At 37.1% G+C, this 25,551-nt stretch overlaps 1 protein-coding gene across 1 annotated transcript in view; it reads left to right on the top strand.

Moving 5' to 3' along the window:
• The window catches only part of LOC131851984 (ankyrin repeat domain-containing protein 17), a 59,991-nt gene that overhangs the window by 19,562 nt on the left and 14,878 nt on the right, over positions 1-25,551 (top strand). The window contains 27 exon segments of the mRNA XM_059202544.1: positions 2,419-2,680; positions 3,089-3,310; positions 3,892-4,149; positions 4,761-4,914; positions 5,349-5,559; positions 5,962-6,103; positions 6,106-6,180; positions 6,605-6,830; positions 7,630-7,935; positions 8,294-8,601; positions 9,309-9,422; positions 10,642-10,723; positions 11,046-11,105; positions 11,770-11,864; positions 15,052-15,189; positions 16,088-16,240; positions 16,728-16,925; positions 17,177-17,376; positions 18,254-18,371; positions 18,819-19,061; positions 20,509-20,781; positions 21,300-21,468; positions 22,180-22,417; positions 22,881-23,013; positions 23,643-23,743; positions 24,425-24,662; positions 25,084-25,230. Coding sequence (XP_059058527.1) covers positions 2,419-2,680; positions 3,089-3,310; positions 3,892-4,149; positions 4,761-4,914; positions 5,349-5,559; positions 5,962-6,103; positions 6,106-6,180; positions 6,605-6,830; positions 7,630-7,935; positions 8,294-8,601; positions 9,309-9,422; positions 10,642-10,723; positions 11,046-11,105; positions 11,770-11,864; positions 15,052-15,189; positions 16,088-16,240; positions 16,728-16,925; positions 17,177-17,376; positions 18,254-18,371; positions 18,819-19,061; positions 20,509-20,781; positions 21,300-21,468; positions 22,180-22,417; positions 22,881-23,013; positions 23,643-23,743; positions 24,425-24,662; positions 25,084-25,230 — 4,864 coding nt within the window.

A 25,551-nucleotide genomic window follows, 5' to 3' on the forward strand; every position in this document is an offset into this window, starting at 1 on the left:
GGATGGATAAATGGATGTTTGTTACTCTTTCACGCAAAAAATACTGAACGGACATTGATGTAACTTCTTACAGTCTTTACAGTAATACAGCTTATACATCAGAATAAAATATAGGCTATATATTTAAAAGATATGTAAATTAGGCGAAGTATAATGATAAATGTCAAGTAAGTGTGATGCAGATGAAGTTGTCAGATAATAAATAAAACAATATTTTAGTATCCTGTTGGACACATACCTACAAGTTCAGTGCAATACTGAAATATAATTTATGCCTTATTGAATTTTGGTAAGGAGAATATGGTTACTTGTTTTGGATATAACATATGTTTAATGTCCAACATTTTAATTATCGTGCATTACAATGCATGTTAGTTTTGTTAATGAATCATTTTTAAACGCCTTCAACGATGGAAGAAATTGTATTATATTTTTTTTTTGTATGTTACTTCGCTAATTTAGTTAATCCCATCAGATAGTTCTTGTGTATGTCATATTTATGTATCTCTATATACCAGTAAAAAATAAATATGGTATCCGTAGTCCCGATAATATGCGATAATTATTTTTCTGTTAATCACTGAAGTTTTAACGATTGTTTTATACACGCTTAATGCTTTTTTTCTATAAATACAAATGCAGCAAATACTTGATTACTCCATTATAATTGAAATAAACTAGGCATAAAGTTTCTTAATGAATCGCTTTTAACTGCGCATATATAGCACTTTTGGGATTTGACCTAATTTCTGTTTCTGTACCTACCACGATTTAATTCCGCATTTTAGTACATATTATTATTATCATTTAAACACAGTTTATTATCGTAAATGCGTCTTTACTGTATTATTACGAATTGTTCGGTTAATAGCGGTCATTTTTATGGACATTGGCATACAATTCTCATGTTTTTAAGACCTTATTAAAATGTCATTATCAATTTTATTGATACTTGTTTTTTTGCGTTGAATTGTATAAATATGGTAGCAATATCTTTATTGGAATTATGTAAGGTCCATTCCGACCCAAAACATGATAAAATCCATTATTGGTCGCGGTCCACCTGGTGTTATGTACTACTAATTGAAGTATCTTCCGTGTTGAAATAGAATTATGTAAAACCTAAATAAACATAAATTGTGTTATCAATATTATTGCATACAATATATATTATCATGATTATATTGGAACGGAATTCTTACAGTGGTAAACTTACTTATTGGAGTTATATCATGTTTTTTTTGTTATTGGAACAGCAAGCTAACGACTAATTTGATGGAAATGGTACTTGTTGTTTATAAAAATACACACAACAAAATAAGTATAACTCCTTCAGACTTCACGCATTGTCATAACTGAGAACTAAGGTGTCATTTCGTTAATAACAAACTGATTTAACTAATATTTAACTAAATGTTTAACTAAAGTTAGTAATTCGTTTTATGGCAATTGCGTAAGGTATTACAACAAAATACCAGAGTCTGTTTTAAATCTGCCAGAAAAAAGATTTAAATGTTATATAAAATACTTCCTTTGCAAAAAAGCTTACTATAAAATTGAAGAATTCGTTAAGGACAATAATGTTTTTATAGAAAAACTTAAAATCCATAGCACTCTATTATCTGATTACACTAATAATGAGTGCGTAGCGTTCTATGTTGATTATCGCATGCCTCTTACTTGTTATACTGCAATTATTATATAAAAAATCATCTATTCAAAAGAGCAACACTCAAGTTTCTTGCTCATTCTTCTTGTGATGAATCTGCATTCCGAATGAGTGGTAGATTCAAAATATGACTATTCAAAAGTACTTGTAATGAGTTTATTTGAATAAAAATTATTTCTATTTCTATATATCAATTTTCACTCCAGTAGAGACAGAAGGTAGGGGAAATTAAAGAAGACAGAGGTGCACACGCAGACCTCTTTGTACAAAGTTTTACTCTGGTGAACATTTTATCTTATTCCTATTGTTTATACATCAATGGTAAAAAGAAAGTGTAGATATGTTTTCATAATGTACTATTTATTGTATTATAAAGGAAAAATAAAACTACAATAAGTAATCAACTGTGTAAATAACAAACCAACCATTTACTCTACCAATTTTATGTTTTTACGAATGATCAATAACACGTTTAAAACTGAACACTTCCTGCGATATTGTCATTCATGATTCAGTGAAAAAATGTTTATGTTATGTCACCTCTACATGATGAATATCCGAGATTGAGTCTTGTGCATCTAAGTCTCTCTTTCGATCGTGGTCGAGTCGCTCACGATTCCCCGTCGACTAGATCGAGCTGCGATGTACGACTGTGATTTTTGAAGCTTTGATCTTATCTGATTATAAATTACCTCTTTTTTTAAGAACCGTATCATTGGTTTTTGTTAATATATATCTTCTTTTTTTAGTACGCAATGCGGATCGACGGCAACGGGCACGACACCGACAGTGGCGTCTACAGTGGGCGCAGACGGTGCGCCGTCCTTAGCCGAGGCGTGCTCCGACGGAGATGTGGGCACAGTGCGGAAACTCCTCACGGAAGGGCGCTCTGTTCACGAGACAACGGAGGAGGGCGAGTCGTTGCTCTCATTGGCCTGCTCCGCGGGATATTACGAACTAGCTCAAGTGCTGCTAGCTATGCATGCAAGCGTCGAAGACCGCGGCATAAAGGTGAATACTTCATAAGTGACATGCGACGTTTCATTTTCATTTTTATAAAAAGTAGAATCTATTACGACATGACAAAGCCTAAGTTTCGAACATGTCTACTTCGATTGGTAACTAATTTTGATTCAGTTTAGTAAATTAAACTATAGTAACTATTTTTATTTCTGAAATGAACCAATGATGACCAAAAAAAGATGGATGGATTGTGTGAAAGATGACATGTATAAAAAGATAGTAAGTTCAAATATGACGGCTGATAGGGTTCAGTGGAAAAGGACATACTGCACTGACTCTAAACGTGATAAAGGCAGTGCAATGATGATGATGTTATTTTCGAAATAAAAATTTAGGTGAACACTATAAAATCCGTTACATTTGTAAATAATTAACAAGTGAACGTTGTAATAATAGGGCGACTGCACACCCCTGATGGAGGCTGCGAGCGCCGGTCACGTGGATATCGTCCGGTTACTGATCGCTCACGGCGCGGATGTGAACGCCGTGTCCGGGTCCGGGAACACGCCGCTGATGTACGCCTGCGCCGGCGGACACGAGGAGTGCGTGCGCGCGCTGCTCGAGAACGGCGCCAACGTCGAGGACCACAACGAGAACGGACACACGCCGCTCATGGAGGTTCGTCCAACATTAACATTGCTTATGACTGTATGACACAAACGAACTGTCTTCAATCGTAACAGTTGCAAATGTAATCATTGAAATCTGGTAGTTTTGACACATATTCTACTAAAATTTAGATTCTTTTTAATTTATTTCTTTTTTAATTTTTCATCATGCAAAATCAAGTCTGAAATATTTATTCAAATATAATGAACCATGGGATGAAAGTAACAATACTTTTATAATGTAAACAAATATATTTCAAACAAGAAACAAAGTTAAAACAACTTTTTAACTTTATTAAGCAAAAGTTTAAAAGCTATAAACATTATTTTGTCAATGTTAAAGGTTTTGTTAATATTAAAGTTAAAGTTAATCGGGTTTCAAAATTTTCTTTTGTTTAAACATATGCTAAATAAACCTTCTTCTATATTAATAATTCGTAGTAAAGACGAAAGTTTAAAAAAAACATTAATTTGAATATTTTTTTTTATGTAAAAATGTTGATATATCTGTATTTCTTATTAATTTAATAGTCATTAATTAATAAGAAATACACTATAGCTATACCTAACCGACTTAAACGTTTAAACCAGGCCGCATCCGCGGGACACGTGGGCGTGGCGAAAATCCTCCTCGAGCACGGCGCGGGCATCAACACCCACTCAAACGAGTTCAAGGAGTCGGCGCTGACGCTGGCGTGCTATAAAGGCCACCTGGACATGGTGCGGTTCCTGCTGGCGGCGGGCGCTGACCGAGAACACAAGACGGATGAGATGCACACGGCGCTCATGGAAGCCAGCATGGATGGACACGTGGAGGTCGCGAGGCTGCTACTCGACTCTGGTGCTCAAGTGAGTTACAATTGACAGTTGCTTCTCAATATATATACTCAAATATTCTATATCTTCGCAAAAATCTTCACGTCTTTTCAAAGAGAAGTCGTATTCATAATACTAGAATTAAATAAAAAAAAACAAAAGGAAAACCAGGACTAACTGTTCACATATTGAACCAATTTCACAAATTTCACAACATTAATTTTGTTAAATTTGACAAAATTACATATTAAGGTGACACAAATCGACTTTATAAAATTATTATGAAAAGAACAAAATTACTGTAACAAATATTGAATTTAAACAAAATATGTTACATATACATGTAAGTATTTTAGATATTGGTTAATTCTGAATGTCTCGACTCTTCGTCTTTATGTAACGGATCGTATCCAGTATAATATAAATTCGATTCTTTATTTGACTGTTTGATTTCAATTATATTTGCTTTAATGTGATTACACAATACGGCGTTAGTAATGGAAGAGAGCGAGCGGCGATGCTTCACTAGTAATGTATCCTGTAACAGTATTAGAAACTTTAATGAGAATATTCTTCAAATTATTATTATTATTATTTATTATTCAAAGATGGGCTAGGTTGTTATAGTAATGTGTTTGGTGCAGGTGAACATGCCGACGGACAGCTTCGAGTCGCCGCTGACGCTGGCGGCGTGCGGCGGCCACGTGGACCTGGCGCTGCTGCTGCTCGAGCGCGGCGCCAACATCGAGGAGGTCAACGACGAGGGCTACACGCCGCTCATGGAGGCCGCCAGAGAAGGTCCGTACTCAACAATTGTTTTAATATTAATCTACGTATACAATCAATCGGAAAGGAATGCGTCAAGCAGGTTCGCCTTCAACCGACCAGCGACGACTGTAACCAGCACTGTTAACCTGTAGGTCGAAGAAAATGTAGTACCGCCTTTAGTCCTTGGTATTTGCAAATGCAAAAAGCAATCACTACTTGTCGACTTTACAGCTCCTTATACCGTTTACTGTTTGCTACTCTTTCTCGTAAAAACTACTGCACGGATTTTGATGAAACATTATAGTAATATAACTTATACATCAGAATAACATGTAAGCTATAAATTTCACTAACCTATAGCCTATATGTTATTCTTGCTAACCGGGGTCACTGCATGATTGAATAAAAACAGATTCTTAAATTTTTTTGGCCAATTGTAGCCTTAATTTTACATTTGGTCTTAGGTCACGAAGAGATGGTGGCGCTACTGCTAGTGCAAGGAGCGTCAATTAATGCTCAGACTGACGAGACCCAGGAGACAGCGTTGACGTTAGCATGCTGCGGTGGTTTCCTTGAGGTGGCTGGCTTCCTCATCAAGTCAGGTGCTGATGTTGAACTCGGCGCGTCCACTCCTCTCATGGAAGCATCCCAAGAAGGTCACCTCGAACTCGTACGGTAAGTAATTAGTCATAAAAATAATCATTTTAGTATTTGTCTACTGATGGATCTAGTCTTTATAGATGAATTTGACGTTATACTGGTAGCGAATGACATCAGTCGTTAAATCCGCCATGTGTATATATTTTTTTATGTGTATATATTTTTTGTATCTGTTAGCTTTTTTATTCTATAAATTGAGTGTATTTTGTTGTAGATTTTAAAACTTTAATATTTTCTTTATTGAGTTTTAAAATACAGTACCAATAATGAGCTTATCCCTAAAAGACATCATTTCTAGTCACTTAGCATAATAACATGTGACCGGGAAGTGGTATTGAAAGTTATTAATTGAAATATTTCAACAACAAAGTAGTATAAATAATGAATGATGCACATTGAATGTAACGTAACGTGTAGGTTCCTGCTGAACAACGGCGCGGACGTACACGCGCAAACGCAGACGGGCGACACCGCGCTCACGTACGCCTGCGAGAACGGACACACGGACGTCGCCGACCTGCTGCTGCGGGCCGCCGCGCTCCTCGAGCACGAGAGCTCACTGTCGGCGGACGCACGCCGCTCATGAAGGCCTGCCGCGCCGGACACGTGTGCACCGTGCAGTTCCTCGTCGGCAAGGTACGCGCCCGTGCTCACTCTCACTGCTCACTGTCGGCGGACGCACGCCGCTCATGAAGGCCTGCCGCGCCAGAGACATCCACATTTCTGATTCTACAATATTGATTGATTTGATGCGTTGGCCGTACACAACATACTGCTTTCACATCGGCCTATTCCTATAGAGCAGTATCCCAGGACTGCCAAGACGTCAATTATTTTCTGATAAACAAAATTTTCAGTTCACGATCCAAAATAAGAAAAACAATGATGTGTGAATGTTTATGACCTAGTTAAGCATAGCAATGCCTGTGTCAGGTAAATCCCGCTCTCCATATCCATTACCATGTGTATGTTTTAAAAAGAAAAATTTTAAACAATCTTCAAATACACCTAAATAAAAATGTCATTCTAACATTGTATTCATATGTTTTAAAAATTTTAGGGTGCAGACGTGAACCGTATGACCGCCAACGGTGATCACACGCCGCTGTCACTGGCTTGCGCGGGAGGGCATGCTGACGTGGTCAAGTTCTTACTGGCCTGTGATGCTGACCCTTTCCGCAAGCTTAAAGACAATTCCACCACCCTCATCGAAGCAGCCAAGGGTGGTCACACCGCTGTAGTCCAATTGTTACTCGACTATCCTCACTCCGTGATGTTGCCCAGAGGTATGTATATTTGTTTTATAGTATAGTGTATCGAACACCATTGTATCATTCAGTATAGTGTATTGAAATTTCCAACACAGTTTTATACTTCTAAGAATGTTATCATTGTTTTGTAATTTTGTACATGTTTCAGTTTTCAAAAATATATAGGTGTTGGAATAGTAAATGATAATGTTAATGTTACAATAATAAATTTTATATCATTCTAATGTTGAAAATTAATAATTATTTCTTGTGTAAATATTATATGAACCCAGGTATGATTATACTTTATGTACGATAGATGTGCGTTCTCTTCATTATTGACTCTATAAATTAATGGAAAATAATTGTATTGTAGATAAACTAAAAAGTATTTGTATTTGAAAAACTGTTTAATTACCATCTATATATCGCCAAAATAGAATTATACCGTTTTCTACATGCTTTGCTATATTCCAAAGTTCGGTATGTGGGGGAAAAGCACTAAAAAGGAATTTCTGAATTTTGTGCGTGGTCATTGCTGCCTTTATACGTACGCTCCTTCACGTGCGAAACGTCTTACACGCAGGAAATATTGTATATGTAAACGTAGACAAAAAGAAAGAGAAAAACCGCAATAAAATCTGGAATAAAAAATTATATTTTAAAAGAAGTGACTTGATTATTGTACTTTTTTACTATACTATTCTACACTATTTGCGTTAATTATGGAAGCGTATTTTACGAGCTTTATATATCGCGCAAACCGGTGAAATAGATATACTTACGAGCGAGTGTGCTGAAAGGAGAGAGTTATAAGACTGCGCGTGTGCGGCAGGTAACGGCGGCGGTGCGGAAGAGAGCGGCGGACTGAGTGCGGCGCAGGCGGCGGCGTTGGGGCTCAGCCACGCGCCCGCGCCCGGCGCACAGGCACGCGCCCTGCTGCCCGCGCACCCCCACCCCGCGCACCCCGCGCACCCGCCGCACCCCGCCGCCGCGCACCCCCCGCACGCCCCGCCGCCAGCCGCGCCCGCGCCCGCACCCGCCCCCGCGCCCGCGCCCGCACCCGCGCCCGCGCCCGCCTCCGCGCCGCAGAAGGCGCCCCTCGACCTCCCGTCTAACTTCGCCAAGGTCTACCACGACGGTGAGTGTACGAGTGCTTTTACGATTTTTTTGTTTTATGATACTCTGTTAGGAATGTGTTATCTTTTCATTTTTACAAATGTATATAAAATTTCATACTTCGTTTCTTTACATGTGTGAATGTTAAATTTATACTGTTATTACTATGGGTATATACAACGGTAGTCCTTTGAAAAGATCGAGTATTGCGAAATATTTACTTACAACGACGTTTATTCAATTCAACACGCAAGTTTTTCGCTCATTCTTCTTGTTAAGAGTCGACGTTCCTAATGAATGGTAGAATTAAAGAAAAATACTTTATTCAAAAGAACTTTTATAAAGTTTATGGAAATAATGATTATTTCTATCTACTCTAGTGCGCAAGAAGTTAACGACGAACAACGGCGGGGCGAGTGCCAATACGGGCGATGCGAACAGCGCGGCGGCGGCGACTCGTGGCAGCGCGGGCCCCGCAACCGGCGGCAACGGCAGCGGCAACAGTAGCGGAAGCGGAAACGGAAGCGGGGGCGAACCGGACGCGAGCTACATCGCGGGGATGATCGCGAGCGCGATGGCAGTGGGAGCGACCACCCGTGATACCAAGCACAAGTGTCCTCGTAAGCAGCGAGCGCCCGCGCCCGCAGACCACCACTTGCCTCCGCCGCCTGATATACTCGACGACCAGGTGAGGAACACACGCACACTCACACATACGTACATGTATACGTCTAATATTTTTGATTTCTGTAATTTCATTGAATGTTAGACATAGACACTTACATAAGTATACACTGTAAATAAAATTGTTTAAAGAAAAATAAATTCAGTTGAATTTGTTGCCTATGTATATATGTGCAGTAATTGAGTTTGTATACTAAACTGGACGGTAGAGAAAAATATTCATGCAAAAAACTTCATAAGTGTCTAAAATGTTCTACATGAATTAATGATTTTTTATTTTATGTAGGTTTCAATCGCGTGAAATTTATATGTTATTCTTATTATTGTAAAGTTTCATTAAAATCCATTCAGTAGTTTTTGCGTGAGAGAGTAACAAATATCCATCCAAACAGACAAACTTTCACGTTTATAATATTGGTATGAATATACTTCTAATCTTCGCTTAGATTTAATCTTATTGACAGTATAGAGAAGACAATTTCTCGAATTGAAAGAACACACGAAAAACAACCTTCTAGCGATTGTCGGAGGTTCGATTCCTCGAATATTTCAATTAGTTTGTTAGCCTTAATAATCCGAAATTGTGCAAGGTCTGCATATCACTTTTATACAAAACGAATCTGTGCTTCTTTATTATAATAAAGAGAGTCATAATCTAGAAACGTGTAAATGTGTTTGCCGAGATGAATATATAATGTTCACTTGCCGTAGATGTCCCATGGGAGCATGGCTAAGTTATCTCTCCCGCCAGGATTCACGTGGAAAGATGTTAACAAGAGAAAGAAAAATAATAAAAAATGCAATGTTGAGAACGACTTCATTGAAGTGAGTTTTCTTCATTAAGTTAGTAAAATCTATGGTAGTCTAATATTAGAATCTGTACTCTGTTCCAATAGAAATAAAATGGTAAAAAACATGGTCATTAACAAGACCATAGACAGTATAGTGATGTCAAAATTAGTATCATTGATCCATTGAGTTTCGATTTGTCTCTACATTGATTATATATGTATATGATAGTATTGTTGAAAAAACAAAATCTAAGATTTGACAGACTAAGTAAAATTTCCTTACATACATATGTTATTACTACTTATTATCATATTTTTTAAAAGTTAATGCAATTAAAGAATTAAGACTATTTCGTATTTAGTATAATATAAACATTGGTTTTTGCTGTATGTCAATGTGAATAATGTTAGTATCACCCGAAATGAAATATTTATTTAACACATTTGAAATATTATTGAAAAAGGCGATTTAAAATTAATATTGTTTATAAAAATTATATGTATATGCAATTAAAATATATATTTTTTTGTATTATTTATTGTATTTATAGTTTCTGATAACTTCGACAAAACTAAACATAGTTTTGTCAAAATTATCAGAAACTTTGACCATTTTAAGAAATGTATTGAAACAGAGTACAGTAAAGTTAATTTTATCTGTAAAATAGATTATAGCTTATATTATTTTGTTTGCTATTGTTCTTTGTAGTTCTAAAGCAGATATTATAATGATTAGGTTCATGTTAATTGAACTCTAATTTATTAAACGATTCAGTTAATTATATGTTGTATGGATAATACTAGTTTGAAAATAATACTAGTCTTGTGCCGTAATAAGACAGATTACACAAAGGATTTTAGAATAAAAAAAAACGAATTTGTTGAAAGCACAAATAGTATCCAAATCATTGATTGATTGAAACTATTCTGATTTATAAAAACAAATAAGTTTCACGTATCAAATTTTACTATTGAAGGAATTATAAAAAAATATTTTAACAATACTAGAAATATTTAGAAAAGATAAAAATATTAATTGCTCCTAAAATAATATATTTTCTGTTGTATAGCATGCCCTATATGGTTACCAAACTTAAATCGAATGCTTGTTTAATTTATTTTGCGTTCATTAGTATTCAGTAATTTCGAGACAGTGCTAAAATTCCAGAAACTTCTGGATCTTTACGGACATCTACAGCAGCTGTCAGTTGATTATTATTTTTTCACATACTTACATTGTTGACTCGTTACAGAGAGTGGAGGCACTCGTGAGCCTTCGAAACGAAGCATTACCAGAGACTGAAAGAAACCTACTCGAATTGGCCGATACCTCAGGTAAGATATCCTATTATATGCAATCTAATATATGTATAAACACTTACATTGTTTTATTGGTGATGATAGAAAGAGAATGAATCTGGATTTATTACCCCACATAATGAATTTACCTGGACAGTGGTTGCTAGGGGGACTAGTTGAAGGGTGTTAAAGTGACTTTATTACTAGCAATGTGATGAATATTGCTAGTCGCTCTTTATTAGGGTCCCTACACCCCATTACTATGAATATTCTCCGATATATATTACTAATTTGATAAAAACAATACTATAAAATTCGGTGGAAGTCAAAGATATAAGTGAGGTGTTGTTGTATAAAGGTCCGCCGACGCTGGCCACGTCGGCTCTACACGCGCTCGACCTACAGTTCTGCGCGCAAGGCAAGTTGTCCTACGGCCCCGTCATTGCATCCCTTCATTTCGTCCCCTAACACCGCATTGGGTGGTACGGCAATATCCAGTTTTAAAATAAAAATGTTTTTATCGTGTTATAATATCAATGCTATTGAGTATTTAATGAATTATTACCCTAATATATATGTATATTGCCTTATCACCCAGTACTCACATCTATATGACATCAATTCGAGAATAATATTTTTATATAAAACTAATTACTATAACCGCTTATGTAAATTCTATATAATACTCACAAAAGGAAGCCAATACCCTTATTACATAATTCCTACTCACAAAAAAAAGTTTTTTTTAATCTAATTTAAATATTTTCAACTGAACTCATTGTTGATCTATGTTATCCTGCATTATCAATTATCTTTACTACTACTGAAACTCTCTTGATATTACTCTTAATACACTACATATCTCATTAATATAACTTCTAAATAATTACAATGTCATATTAAAAAAAAAGCATCATCATTAATAATACAAGGGTAGTGAACCATTTCCCTTAGTAATATCTCAATCACTTTTTATAAAGACATTATTAACTCTTATTAAAATTAAAAGCAAAATTAACGATACTACTACCACTAGTAAATGTGTTAAATTATTTACCATTGTGTTTATGTTTTCTATACAGGCGTAACGACGACCATCCACCCTCCTTCGACCCCACCCTACCCTCCACCGCAGCAGTTATTCCCTGTGCAGCAGCTTGCAAGCAATTTAAATCAGGTACGTGCTAAAGTAATACTATTTTTTGACGTTCTCGGTGGTCTAGCGGTTTAGCACACCGCTTTAGTTCCAATGGTCGCGGTTTCGATTCCTTGCACGGTACAAAATTTGTATTTAGGAATATTATTGTTTGTATCGGTCTGGATGTTTTCTATGTATATTATTTATTATTATATATATATACAAAAAAATAATAAGGTATTTATATCAATTGTTTAGTACCCATTACACAAGCTGTGCTTATATGTGGATCTACATGACGTTGTGGGAATTGTTCAGGATTACTATTATAATTTTTTAATTATATAGACTTTATTTATTTATTATTTCGAACACAAAATTATATTAATGACGGATTAATGCCTGTTGGCATTCTCTGCCAGCCGCGCAGATCAGAAGTAAGGCATATATAGACCGGGGTGTATTAGGATTCTTCTGTCTTGGAAAACGTTACCCTCGCGTGGAGGGGGTAGACGATATATCGCGTTACGAGAGAATGAGAAAGACTAGTTGCGGCGGAGAGAGGACAATGGCAGTTTGTTAAAGTTTCAGTTCTACTGTGTCCTAGCACACAGTCCTTTTTGTAATTTATGTATTAAATTAGCCGTCTCCCATTGCTATAACATAAACCAATAAACTGAGTAAGTAAGGATTTTGCACATATACAAATACAGTTACTTAAACATAAAAAAATAATATTAAAAAATATGTGTTACATATACTGTGTGTCCCCAGTGTTTATTCAGTAATATTTTTATTTGTTGAGTAAATTATTATATACATGAAGTAGATACGTACTTTGATAAAACTTAGAACAGGCTAATTATTATGTTCAGTGCAGACAAATCATATTAACAACGCTGATCTTTATAATCTTTCTCATTCAAGATATTTTGTTAATTGAAATCGTACTAAATCGCTTTTCGCATACAAAAATCAGAACGTTATTATACAAGACCGTGTGAGTGGTAGACCAACACGCAAATACAAGTTTCTGCTGCTGGAAGTGCTTCAGCGGCTCGGGCAGCACATTAGTGAAGTGGGTGCTGTCACGGTAAACTTCGTGACTGTATTAACGACCCATATAACTGTATTTTAGACTGATAGTTCCCATTTGTAATCGTTGAATTCATCGGATATGCTATTGTGATTACCGTCAATAATCGATTAATATCAATACTGGAATACGTGTTGGGGGGCGTGCTTTGAAAATTTTGGAAAAGTCCAATTCAAATATACTCATGAGTGGAATATATACATACTCTGTGCTGACATTCGTTTGTGCCTGGGTTTGGCAGGGTGTCCAGATTCGTCCCTGGAAACTCGACGTCTCCAGTACAAATTTGTTTGGCAGGGTGTACATATTAATAGATCAGAATTAAATATCCGGGTCCGGACTGGTCCAGTCCCACATTTCGATCGACGGTGCAACTACAACGTGTACTCAATATATTTATTTTTGTGTCCCGCTTCCAACAAAACAATCCTGCCTTTTTGTATTGAAAAGGTAGCAAAACCCTGCATTAGATTTAAATATAGCAACGTTGGACACAATATTTTTTAAATATTTTATCAATTTTAACACCGAGTTTATATTTCGAATGGCTTCAGATTATCGAATGGACTTGCATAGTAGACGGATATTGAATCGTATCAATGTCTATCATAGTGCTACAAGTCTTTTAAAATAGTCACACGATTGCTTATGCTAATAATAATCACGATAGCATGTTATATTATAGTCACATAATGTAGAGTAACTATCTTCATAGGCTATTGATGACTAACTAATAGCCCCGAATCCGACCCCGGCTGCGAGATAATCACGCCCAACTTTTTTTTTGTCGTAGATTTAATTTTTACCTATGTATTTATTGCTGAATATATTCATACCAGGTGTGCCTATCAAAATGTGACCGCGTATTTTTAATTAAAGGAATATATATTTATTTTCCGGATGAAAAATATAATACACTTAATGGCAATATAAGTAAAAACTTTATATAGACACCCAGTAAAAATATATTTCAGTATATATAAAGGAGCGTAAGAAATTATTTTTATTTAAATAAATAACTTGGTAATCTCTCGCAGCTATCTCTTACATTAGAATTTGTAAATATTACTGTACAAGATAAGAGATCTTTATCTCACATTTTTGTTTATACATATAATGAGATAAACGTAGGGGAACGTGGAGTACAGTGGTTACTTTTTATCTTCACATTTTCTACCCCAGATTGATTAGTGGATTAATGAAAACCTAGAGGATACATATAAGTTTGAAACAACATTGTAAAAATAGCCGTACAAATACTTAATAATAATATAATCTAGTTTTTTTATTTAAAAGAATATAAAATTTTTCGCTCTGAGTAATTTGGTGTATAATATATATATCTGTGCAGAGTCGTGTTCAGAATATTCATCAGTTTAGCTACAGGTATAATTTTTTACCCTAAGATATTTGAAATATTTGTTTTTCCGTATGCAGACCAATATTGGTCTTTCTTATCCTATATCGTGGCATTTTACCTACAAAAATGCTTTTAATCTGTCACTGTATCCCAACTCAAAACGATCAGCTATACCCCACTGATAGAAATCCGATTGAAAAAATCGCAATGTTTATTTTATTTGGTAAATAAACAAATCACAAATCCCTCTACATTAATCACAGACCATAACAAATAATTAAATCTTGCAAATCTTTGCACACAGAAAGGCAACAAGTTTTAGAAAAACATGTAAAAAATACAGCACATTAGTCGTCAAATAAGATAAAAAGATGTAAAAAAAATTTATCTGACTTGTCGACTAGTATGCTACGACGCAAACTCTATCTCTGAAATGAAGATAGCGACTAGTTAGAACGCGGAAGAAATGTAAAAGCGACAACGTGGCAAGTGTTTTTGTACACTCCATGCAAAGCTACGATGATCTCTCCACTGTACCCCACGCTCACCTAAATATAAAAGAATATTACCATCACGTCATCATAACGTATAGATCTCGACATTATAATTTGTAAATATACTATAGCTTAAAATATATTTATCTAGTCCTTTTCATAAAGTCGTACATAACGTGTATAGTTTTAGAGGCGTTGGGTTTAATATAACCATTTACTAAAATAAGCTTAATATTGCTTTGTAACATTGAAGTCATAGAAACTTTAATATCACAGCACCAACTTCAAGAGCTACAACAACAGCAGTACCAACAACTAGCTGTACAGCAACAGCAACAACAGAAGAAGCAACAACAACAGGCGGTGCAGTACGCACCAGAAATGCAACAGAGGCCCGAAGCATTTGTTCCGCAGGTATGTATTTATTAATACTGGAGTATTTTAAATTTGACGCGGTCATTATTTATACGTACAATTAAGAAAAATCACAGGATTTTACCACATTTTATTTTTATTGAGTTCCTGATATTTCGGCAGTATTACCACCTGACTGACTGAAGATGAGCTGGTGGATGGTAGGTAAAGTATTTTATGGGCAGGCATACTTGTGTCACACGTCATCGTTTGTGAAACTTTATTATTTAATATCTATTATTGAAACTTGCACTATATTTATCTCAGCAAACTATATCGTATACACTATTTTCACTTAATACTTAAACTTAATCTGATCGCGATTTTTGTTTTTGTTTAAAATTAAACCAATTATGGGATTCTAGTCATTATACAGCCATTATAGATACCAGCTAGAGCAATAACTCAGCTGCATCGGAAGCTGGCTCTGCCAATATGCCATGGAATACGTCTAACATATTTTACTTTAGATTTTGGATTATATATTCTCTTTGAATGCGTAAGAAATATATTCCATCTAAATAGGATGAAAAACATCAAATTTGTTATATGTGTATATTATATGTAAAAAAATGTATTGAATAGTGCAGAATAAAAGCTTCTTTATTTTTAAGCAAATTTATTTAATGGACAATAACCGGAACGCTATTTCGTCTATTAATTATTAGTGTGAACCAAGGAATACGAGGATTATATTGTATCGTTTTATACCATATGCTCTTTGACTTGGATACCCATCAAAATATTTTTTCACTCTTTTGTTTTTATACTTGCTTAGTATATCTGAATAATCTGGGTATAGAAGTATACAGTGGCGTTACCCCTTTATACTAGCTTAGTATCTCTGAATCTGGGTATAGAAACTATAATATAGAGAGTGGACGTGTGTAATGGTCAGGGCGGCGGCGTGGGCGTGGGCGTGGTGGACGAGTCGATGTTCACGGGCGCGGCGGAGGCCCGCGAGCTGAGCGCGGTGCTGGCCTACCTGCAGCGGGAGGTGCCCTCGCTGGTCGCGCTGCCGCCCAACGAGCTGCGCTCACTCGTGCTGCAGGTACGATTTTACTATTACTACCACAGCTACAGACTGTTTCTTATCTTCTCTATAGACAAATTTGATATTGTGTTGCCATGTTTTTGCGATTTGTAATTATATTCTAGTTTTTTTTTATTTCGGAGACAAATTTGATATTGTGTTGCCAGGTTTTTGCGATTTGTAATAGGATTGTGGCACTATCAGACATAAATATTAATGACTTATTTTTATAGGTTACTCAGAAATAATATGCGTGTGTATTCAAAACGCCCTTATTCAAATTACTTTCGTATGGTGTCATATTTCATAAATTACTTATTATTTATTATTATTAGTAGTAGATCTACTATCGCTTATTAAGAGTGACCTTAAAGTCCAGTTACATGAAAAAAAAAAATGGCTATGCGCCTCCTACATCTTCTTTTACGACACCATGTCTAGCGGCCAGACATGGAGTAAGCTTCTAGCATTTGTTTTTAATACTAAACCACGATTACTTTGGCAGGTGATGCAACAGAAATCCCACGAAATTCTATCAATGAAGTGCGATCAAGGTTCATGTGACATGGACTGTTGTGAGGACCTCGAGGAAAGACAGGCGCGGCGCCGCATGGCATCCGCCGAGCCAGCGCTTACCACGGACTGGTCTCCGCGACAGGACCATCACCATCATCTTCATCACCACCACCACATGGATCTAACGGTGATCACAGATTTAATATTTTTTCAATTCGATACAATTTCCAATTATGTCTTTAATGTGACTTGAAATTTTCAAAGTTAACCTTTAAATTTGACAGTTTTGCAAATATATTAGACAGTTTTTCTCTAATATATATATAATGTATTTTGGGGGATTACTCCTCGACTAAATCACGCCCGTACTAACGTCGATTGTTATACTAGAATATGGATTGGTGAAAGTTTAAGACCATATGGTTTGTCGCCATATAGGTTCCCAGTGCTTGCCAGTACCGCGTGAGGCCGACGTCGCCGGGCGCGGCCCCGGCGGCGGCGGGCCCCGCGGGCCCCGCGGCGGTCGTTGACCCCGGCGCGGGCCCGCACGCGCGCCCCGACGACCAACAGCCCACGCCTGACTTGCAGCCGTTTGCGTTGCCACCGCCGGGTGCCACCATACCTTTCGAAGACTACAGGTAAAACTACCGCTTCCAACCGACTCATATTTGCACTAACATAGTAAAGACATCTTAAACTTATAGGATTATAAGGAAGATATACAATTTGAACGTATCATGTTTAATTACTAGTACTTCTTAATAATATTTGTCACTGAGTAATTAGATAGAAACTTTTATAAATTATATACAATTACGAAACAATATTTCATAATGTTACAGTCCGTGATTTAAATGTAATACAAAATGACAAGAAATATTGTACATTTTTTCATTATGAATGTGAAGTTTCTTGTAATTAACTGTAATCAAGTGCAGCAGTGTACTCGATTTATGTGGTAGATTCTAGTAAAACTGTATTACATTTGGGCCAAATTAATACATCAACCTTGTCTTTGTAAGCAAAACAACATCCATGGCGTTTTACAGTTGGACCAAATTAATACCACAACCTTACGGTTGTTACGGTTCGGTTAATACTTATATTACTATAGTAAAAGGCAAAACGGCACAGTCTGCAAATGTTATAATGTAATATCACAATTACATATCAAATATTGATTTCACCATACATTGTTATTATATTGTCATTATATAATGCACTAGCTGACCCTCGTAATTTCGTTTGCGTTTCATTTACCCCTTTTGCAATATTTTTCATTACAGCTCCCCTCTCATTGGCCGGCCGTAGCGTATTGTTATATAGCAAGCTTTCCTCGACAAATGGACTATTCAACATAAAAATAATTTTTCAATTCAAACCAGTAGTCCCTGAAATTAGTGCGTCCAAACTCTTTAGCTTTATAATATTACTATAGATTGAACGAAGTAGACGTAGGGGAGTGTGGGCAGGTATGAGTAGAGATGAGGTAGTAACGTGAATGCTCGTCCGCAGGACGGGGGGTCCACTGCCGCAGCCGCCTGCGCCGGCGTTGGTGCCGCAGCCGCAATACAAGCGCGACCAGCACCACCACGCCGCCACCACCACCACCACCACCGCCACCAAGAAAAAGGTAACCGACCGTCTCTATTGAAATTATAATATTAGTAATTCTCAGATAAAGACCCGAGTTCATATTCACAATTAATAACGAGTTGAGCGATAGATGATATATATATTTTTTAAATACATAAACATACATAGAAATCACCCAGACCGATAGAAACAATTGTACTCACAAATACAAATATTATGGACACTAGTTAACTGACATACATAGTTATTTCCTTTTTTTAAATACATACGTAACATACACAAAACAGTCAGTATTACAAATAATTTACTCATTAATACAAATGTTTGTGCTTTATCAGCACTCTATAAACCTGAAGTCTATGATGATAGATAACAGAACATAGGAAACACCCAAACCTATATAAGTAATCGCACCCACGAATACGAATGTTCGTAACGGACCGGGCGGGAAATGTGTCGGAGGGTTACAAGTGCGCGTGTACAGGGCCGGTTCGCGGGCACGGGGCGCACGGCGCGGGGCGCGGCGGCGGCGGCGGCGGCCGCGCCCGACTCGGGCCCCGGCACGCCCGTGGCGCCCGCGCCCGCCGCCTACTCCGCCATGGACGTGGACGGCGAGACCGACTCCAACCACGACACCGCGCTCACGCTCGCCTGCGCCGGCGGACACGAGGACCTCGTCGAGCTGCTGCTCTCGCGCGGCGCCGACATCGAGCACAGGGACAAGAAGGTACGCTATTGTTGTATACTGTACCGCTCTGGCCACTATTTTATTTATTTATCCTTTATTGCACTATTTAATGTTATTGAATGTCGAGGTGGATGTGTGGTGTGACAAGAATGGATAAGATAAAGAATGAATAAATTACAGGAAGTATGAAAGTGGCGCCTGTGTCAGAGAGGTTGAAGAGTAATCGTCTATCACGGTATGGACATTACATTCTTATGCATCGCATATGCATGCATCGCATTACTTATGCGTAGGAATGAGGATAATATTTTAAGGAAAGTGTTACATATGAATGTGGATGGTTATAAGGGCAGAGGAAGGCCGAAAAAGAGATGGATGGACTGTGTGAAAGATGATAGGAAGGAAGGAAATAACGCGATGACTGCGAACAGGGATGAATGGAAGAGAAAAACATATTACGCCGACCCCAAATAAATGGGATAAGGAAGAAGCAGATGATAATATTGCGCTATTTAAAATAATGTACAATTGGCTAGCTTAATGTCATATGGCATTCTCTATCAGCTAACCATTGGTAAAAACAGAAAGCAGTTAAAGGGTAGTAATGGGAAAAGGCATACTATTATATTGCATATTTTGTAAGTACATAGTGTACTCTTTCATTGACAGACTACTCGCTGGCCGACCACAATATCTAGGATAGACAGAACAATTGACTATAGACTGATACGACAAATACAACGAATGATTGAGAATTTAATAAAATATGTATGGTTTTGTTATTAGACAAGATCTCGCTTTTATTTAATATCGATGATTCTATTGTATGGTCTTAAGTATCATTTTTTTATTATTTATGACAAAATTACTTAACTGTTAAGTAACTTATTGAAAGTTTTGTCTGTCACCTGTAATGAATACATGTCACAATATATGTAATGTTCTATTTTTATAATGTTATTAAGAGTTATGACTCAGATAATTACCACTATTTGTTTATTTTTAACATTTCGGAACAAATTTATATCTAATTATATAATTTCTGTTGACATAAAATATACTAAAGATTACTAAATCCTTTTTATCCTAATATTTGCATGTTTAGTATAAAATACATAGGGTTTTATCATTGTCATCATCTTTGAAATAACAATATTTTCAACAATATACGTACATGTTTATAGTGATTATTTAGTTAAGTCTTATCTACTTGCCAAATTTATCTTTCATCTACTGTACAATTATGCAAACAGCATAAAATTAGTGAATACATTTAACTAATTTGATGAACAATTTTATTGTCATGTAAACTGACGTCACTTCATGCTCATTCTATCATCCTGCACTGGTGCCCCGTCAATGAATACCGTTAGCGCAGACACGTGCTTTATTCTATTATATTACCTAAAATACGCTGGCAAGGACTGAAATGTGAAATGTAATCAGTTGGCATTACTAACGATCCCCTTCCCCGTGCGTTCGACAGGGTTTCACCCCGCTAATATTAGCGGCGACGGCGGGCCACGAGAAGATAGTCGAGATCCTCCTGAACCACGGCGCGGACATCGAGGCGCAGTCGGAGCGGACCAAGGACACGCCGCTGTCGCTGGCCTGCAGCGGCGGACGGTACGAGGTGGTCGAGCTCATCCTCAGCCGCGGAGCCAACAAGGAGCACCGCAACGTCTCCGACTACACGCCGCTCTCGCTCGCCGCGTCCGGCGGCTACGTCAACATCATCAGGCTGCTGCTACACCACCAGGTAACTCGCCGGACCACCACTACACGCACACCGAGGAATCGCGCAGCTATTAGCTAAATCAGATGGACCTTATTCTTATCTTTTTTTATACTGCAATGGTGGCAACATTTTAGTATAAAAAAAGCTGCATGTAAATGTAGCATTGTATACTGTCGACGTCGTGGTGAATGTTTGAATTTTAAAAGACAAATTGGTCTAAGGTTGTCGAACGGTAAAGTTAACAAGCCTATAATCGTAGCTTGAATTAATTTTGTTGTTATATGGAGTTATAAGTTTTCATCATCGACGATAGTCAGAAATTTATTATAAATTAATATACAATTTTTTGTAGGTGTAGATCGGATTTGAATTTAACCGATTTAAATTCAAATCCGATCTACTCCTACAAAAAAATTATATATTAATTACCTACCGTAACATACTCGTAATACTTTTTCTATAGTTTTACTGTAACATTTTAAATTTGTTCAAACCAAATTGGACTGGAAAGTTATGCAATGAACTTATATATTTTATAGGCTGAAATAAACTCCCGTACTGGATCCAAACTCGGCATCTCTCCGCTGATGTTGGCCGCCATGAACGGGCACACCGCCGCAGTGAGGTTGCTGCTCGACTGCGGCTCCGATATCAACGCGCAGATAGAAACCAACAGGAACACAGCACTCACACTCGCATGTTTCCAAGGTATGTATGATTTTTTAGACAACCACTAACAATACTTCTTTACAATTAGTCAAATTCCAAAAAAATTCGGTTATTCAATGTTGCATTTGCAATATTGCTTCCATCCAGACCATATTGTTCAATATTTTTCAACCAGATAATGATGTATAACTTCTACAAATGTATACGAGCAATATAAATTGTGCCCACGCTTTGCACTCTTCAATTTTGCAGTTTTTTATACCAGTGACTGCTATTGCTGCATACTGATACGATATTTTCATATTCTTAATTAGCAATGACTATCTGCAGTTACCAAACAGGTAGCTTTTGTGGTTAATAGACAATTACATTGCATTTAGAAATTTTAAAATAAAAATGCCTGTGCTAATGGTATATGCTGACTGTCTTCTTTAACCTCCTTAACCTTTCTTTGTGTATAAACCAGGATTTAACCATGCTTACATTTAGGATGATCCTTGTGTGGTGGAATGCGGCAATTTATAGGTAATTCATTGAATAAATTATCAAGTGTTATTGTTTTTGCATTTGCAGTAATGTACTATCAGTCACTAGTTAATTCTGTGTTATATTACTACAAATGCATAAACGTCTTTAAATCTGATTTGCCTGCATGTTGTAAGAATCCCAATCGGTCCTCTCGTTCACTTCTCGTAATTAAACTTTAAACGAATAGGATTTAGAGAGGGAATGTTCGTAAACTGCACGCAGGTCGGCACGAGGTGGTGAGCCTGCTGCTGGACCGGAAGGCGAACGTGGAGCACCGCGCCAAGACCGGCCTCACGCCGCTGATGGAGGCGGCCAGCGGCGGCTACGTGGAGGTCGGCCGCGTGCTGCTCGACAAGGGCGCAGACGTCAACGCGCCGCCCGTGCCCTCCTCCCGGGACACCGCGCTCACCATCGCCGCCGACAAGGGACACATCAAGTTCGTCGAGCTGCTGCTCTTCAGGTAAGTCACTGCTATCTTAATACCTGCCTTTACACCTATCGGCTTTCACGCAGGAAGCGACTGCAATGTGAAACGCAAACGCTCAACGATAGCGCGCTGGCTTTACTGAACGACGCGCGCTCCTGATCGCGCATGTAATATGTGTCGTGTAACAGCCGCCAACACTACTTTCGAAACAGCGATTCACTCGTTGTAAAGAACTCTAATCTATATATGTAAATAAATAAAACTTATGTAACTTAGGCTACTTCTATTTTAGAAATTTTCAACTGTCATAAAATTATGAGAATGTATTTAATTGATCGTATTTTTTATGTGAATAATAACACCTTTTATACACTTTTTATCTTATACTTATTAAGGAAACTTTGTCTCAAGCCATAATATTATCTAAATCTGTTTTTGTCTATAAAATGTGTTATTTTCTACGCAACTAATTCTCATTGGACTTTGATGAACACAGGCGAGCAGCGGTAGAAGTAAAAAACAAGAAAGGCAACTCTCCACTATGGTTGGCCGCAAACGGCGGACATCTGGCTGTCGTCGAAATGTTGTACGCCGCCGGTGCAGACATAGACTCACAAGACAATAGAAAGGTGGGCTATACATTTTTATGTGTGTATAAATATATATTTACAAATTCGAAGCACCTAGTAGTGCTGTCTTCAGACTAAAGTCATATCCGTCAAGCGAGAGTTAGCCTTCAGCCACTCCATAAGTCCTTCCGCGGGTGTGGAGGGCCATGTGCACTCGCTATCGATTGTCCGCTGCGGCCAACAGCATTACAATAGTTAGAAAAAAATGTACTTGTATTATTTATTCAATAAATCCGTTTTGCGTCTAAGCATAGGTCGATATGTCTCACCTACTTCTGCAGCAATTATGTTTATTAAAATTTGTACAGGTTCAGGAAACAGAGTGGATAAGGTCAATTTGTCTGAATGAGTTTTTTTTCTGTTACCCACGTCTTCTATTTTTTTAATACAATTGATAGAGACTTATAATAAGTAAAACATATTATTTATTTTTATATTAGAGTTGCATTTTTGTGTTTACATTTTTCTTTTCAAATTAAATGTTTGTTTCTTTGTATCACTTTATTGTACAGTAAAAACATTTAAATCTTAAGATATATTTTATAACAATGGCGGACTTATCCCAAGTGACAACTTTTTTGTTTCTTAATTGTAATATTATAGTTACTGAGTGGTTACTTAATTTTCAGGTTTCATGCTTAATGGCCGCTTTCCGGAAAGGTCACACTAAAGTGGTCAAATGGATGGTCGGTGTAGTTACGCAGTTTCCATCTGATCAGGAAATGACAAGGTATGTAACTATATTAATATTACCTGTTTTAAAATTGTCCTGATGTTTTTTTTATTTAGATATTCAACTAGTATCACTATTGTTACTCTTTACAGAAGATTACTGTACATTAATTCAACTTTAGAGATCTTGTCTGAAGTGTAAGTTGACTTTTTGCCATGGTATATTCATAAAAAAGCTATGGAGACGATATTGTTACTATATTTAATTTAAATAGTAATTTTAATGTACCTTACATTATTATATTATATTATTCATTTTGATAGTTAGACGAATTTTAAAGTTTTTTGAGATAATCCTTTTTATCACATTAATTAATACATGTCAAAGTCAAATTTAAATTTATCTTAATGTTAAAGTTTACTATTATATCGCAGGACCACCGGCGCCGTTTGTATAATCAGTTTGTTGTTACGTAGGTTTTTATTAACGTAGTCGCTAATTTATTTGATATAATAAAGAACTAGAAGTGCCCGCCGTTACACCTGCGTTAAATTTCAATAAAAAATGTAGCCTATGTGTTATTCTAAAGTGTAAGCTATATTACTGTAAAGTTTCATTAAAATCCGTTCCGTAGTTTTTACGTGAAACAGTAACAAATATCCATACTCACAAACTTTCGCGTTTATAATATTATTATATTAAGATTAAGATGTATGTAATGTTTGTCGGTGTACGCAGGTACATTTGCACGATATCGGACAAGGAGCTGCTGGAGAAGTGTCAGGAGTGCGTGCGCGTGATCCGAGCGGCCAAGGAGACGCAGGCCGCGCGCGCCAACCAGAACGCCACCATACTCCTCGAGGAACTCGACGCAGAGCGCTGCCGCGAGGAGACGCGCCGCCTCGCCGCCGCCAGGCGACGCGAGCGCAAGAAGAAGAAGAAGATGGAGAAGAAGGTCTCGCGGCTCCACACAGAGGTCGGACCACACATCACTATATATCTATAACCTGCATTTTATACGCGCCATCACGAATAAAGGGGCTTTCCAAGGCCGTAAAACTATTATATCGTAATAGAGTAGTGCGGGAAAGCAAAAATTTTTTTTGTCTGCTGTTTTGGACGTGATGACTGATTCATGTCATATTAGTTTTAAAAATATATATATTTTGAGAGACGTTTAAGATTATAAATAACAATACAATGCAATATAATTAAAAACTCTTTAAATCATTGCATGAAAGGTCCTAATCCACTGAATTGACAAGAACAATAATATAATACGTAGGAAAAATTGTCCCTCAATAAATTACCAATCAATTCTTGTTAAGGTGGAGATTTTATTATATATTTAATGTTATAAAAAATGTTGTTGCACTAACTGGTAGTTATTCGCACAGGAGGAAAGACGCAAGTTACAAGAGGAGAACGACAAGAACTCGATGTACTGCGAGAAAGCGTTAGGCGAATGCTCGGAGGGCGGCGAGCCGGACGACGAGCCCGCCGCTAAGGAGGAGGGAGACTCCGGCATCGATGCCAACTCGCAGGTGCGTATTGAAAGTTAACGCTGATTCAACACGCCTAAATGACGTCATGTATAGGGTCAGACTACTGACACTTGTATATTTTACTCTGTTATCCGCGTTTATCTGTGCCTATACTTGTAATATTTCTGTTAACACTCGACACTCTTCCATTAGTACTACTCCAGATAACAGATTTAAGTTAAGAGTAAACGAAAAAAGTCAGTCCACGTTACAACTCGACGTCGAATTTACGCGTTACTAATAAGCCATGTAGCACATAATCCAAAAAACGTACTAATCATTACATAGTATAAAACAAAGTAGCTGTCACTCCTTCCGTCC

This window comes from Achroia grisella, unplaced genomic scaffold (assembly GCF_030625045.1).
Source record: "Achroia grisella isolate CSIRO2021 unplaced genomic scaffold, CSIRO_AGI_Agris_v1 utg821, whole genome shotgun sequence".
In the NCBI taxonomy this organism is placed as follows: domain Eukaryota; kingdom Metazoa; phylum Arthropoda; class Insecta; order Lepidoptera; family Pyralidae; genus Achroia; species Achroia grisella.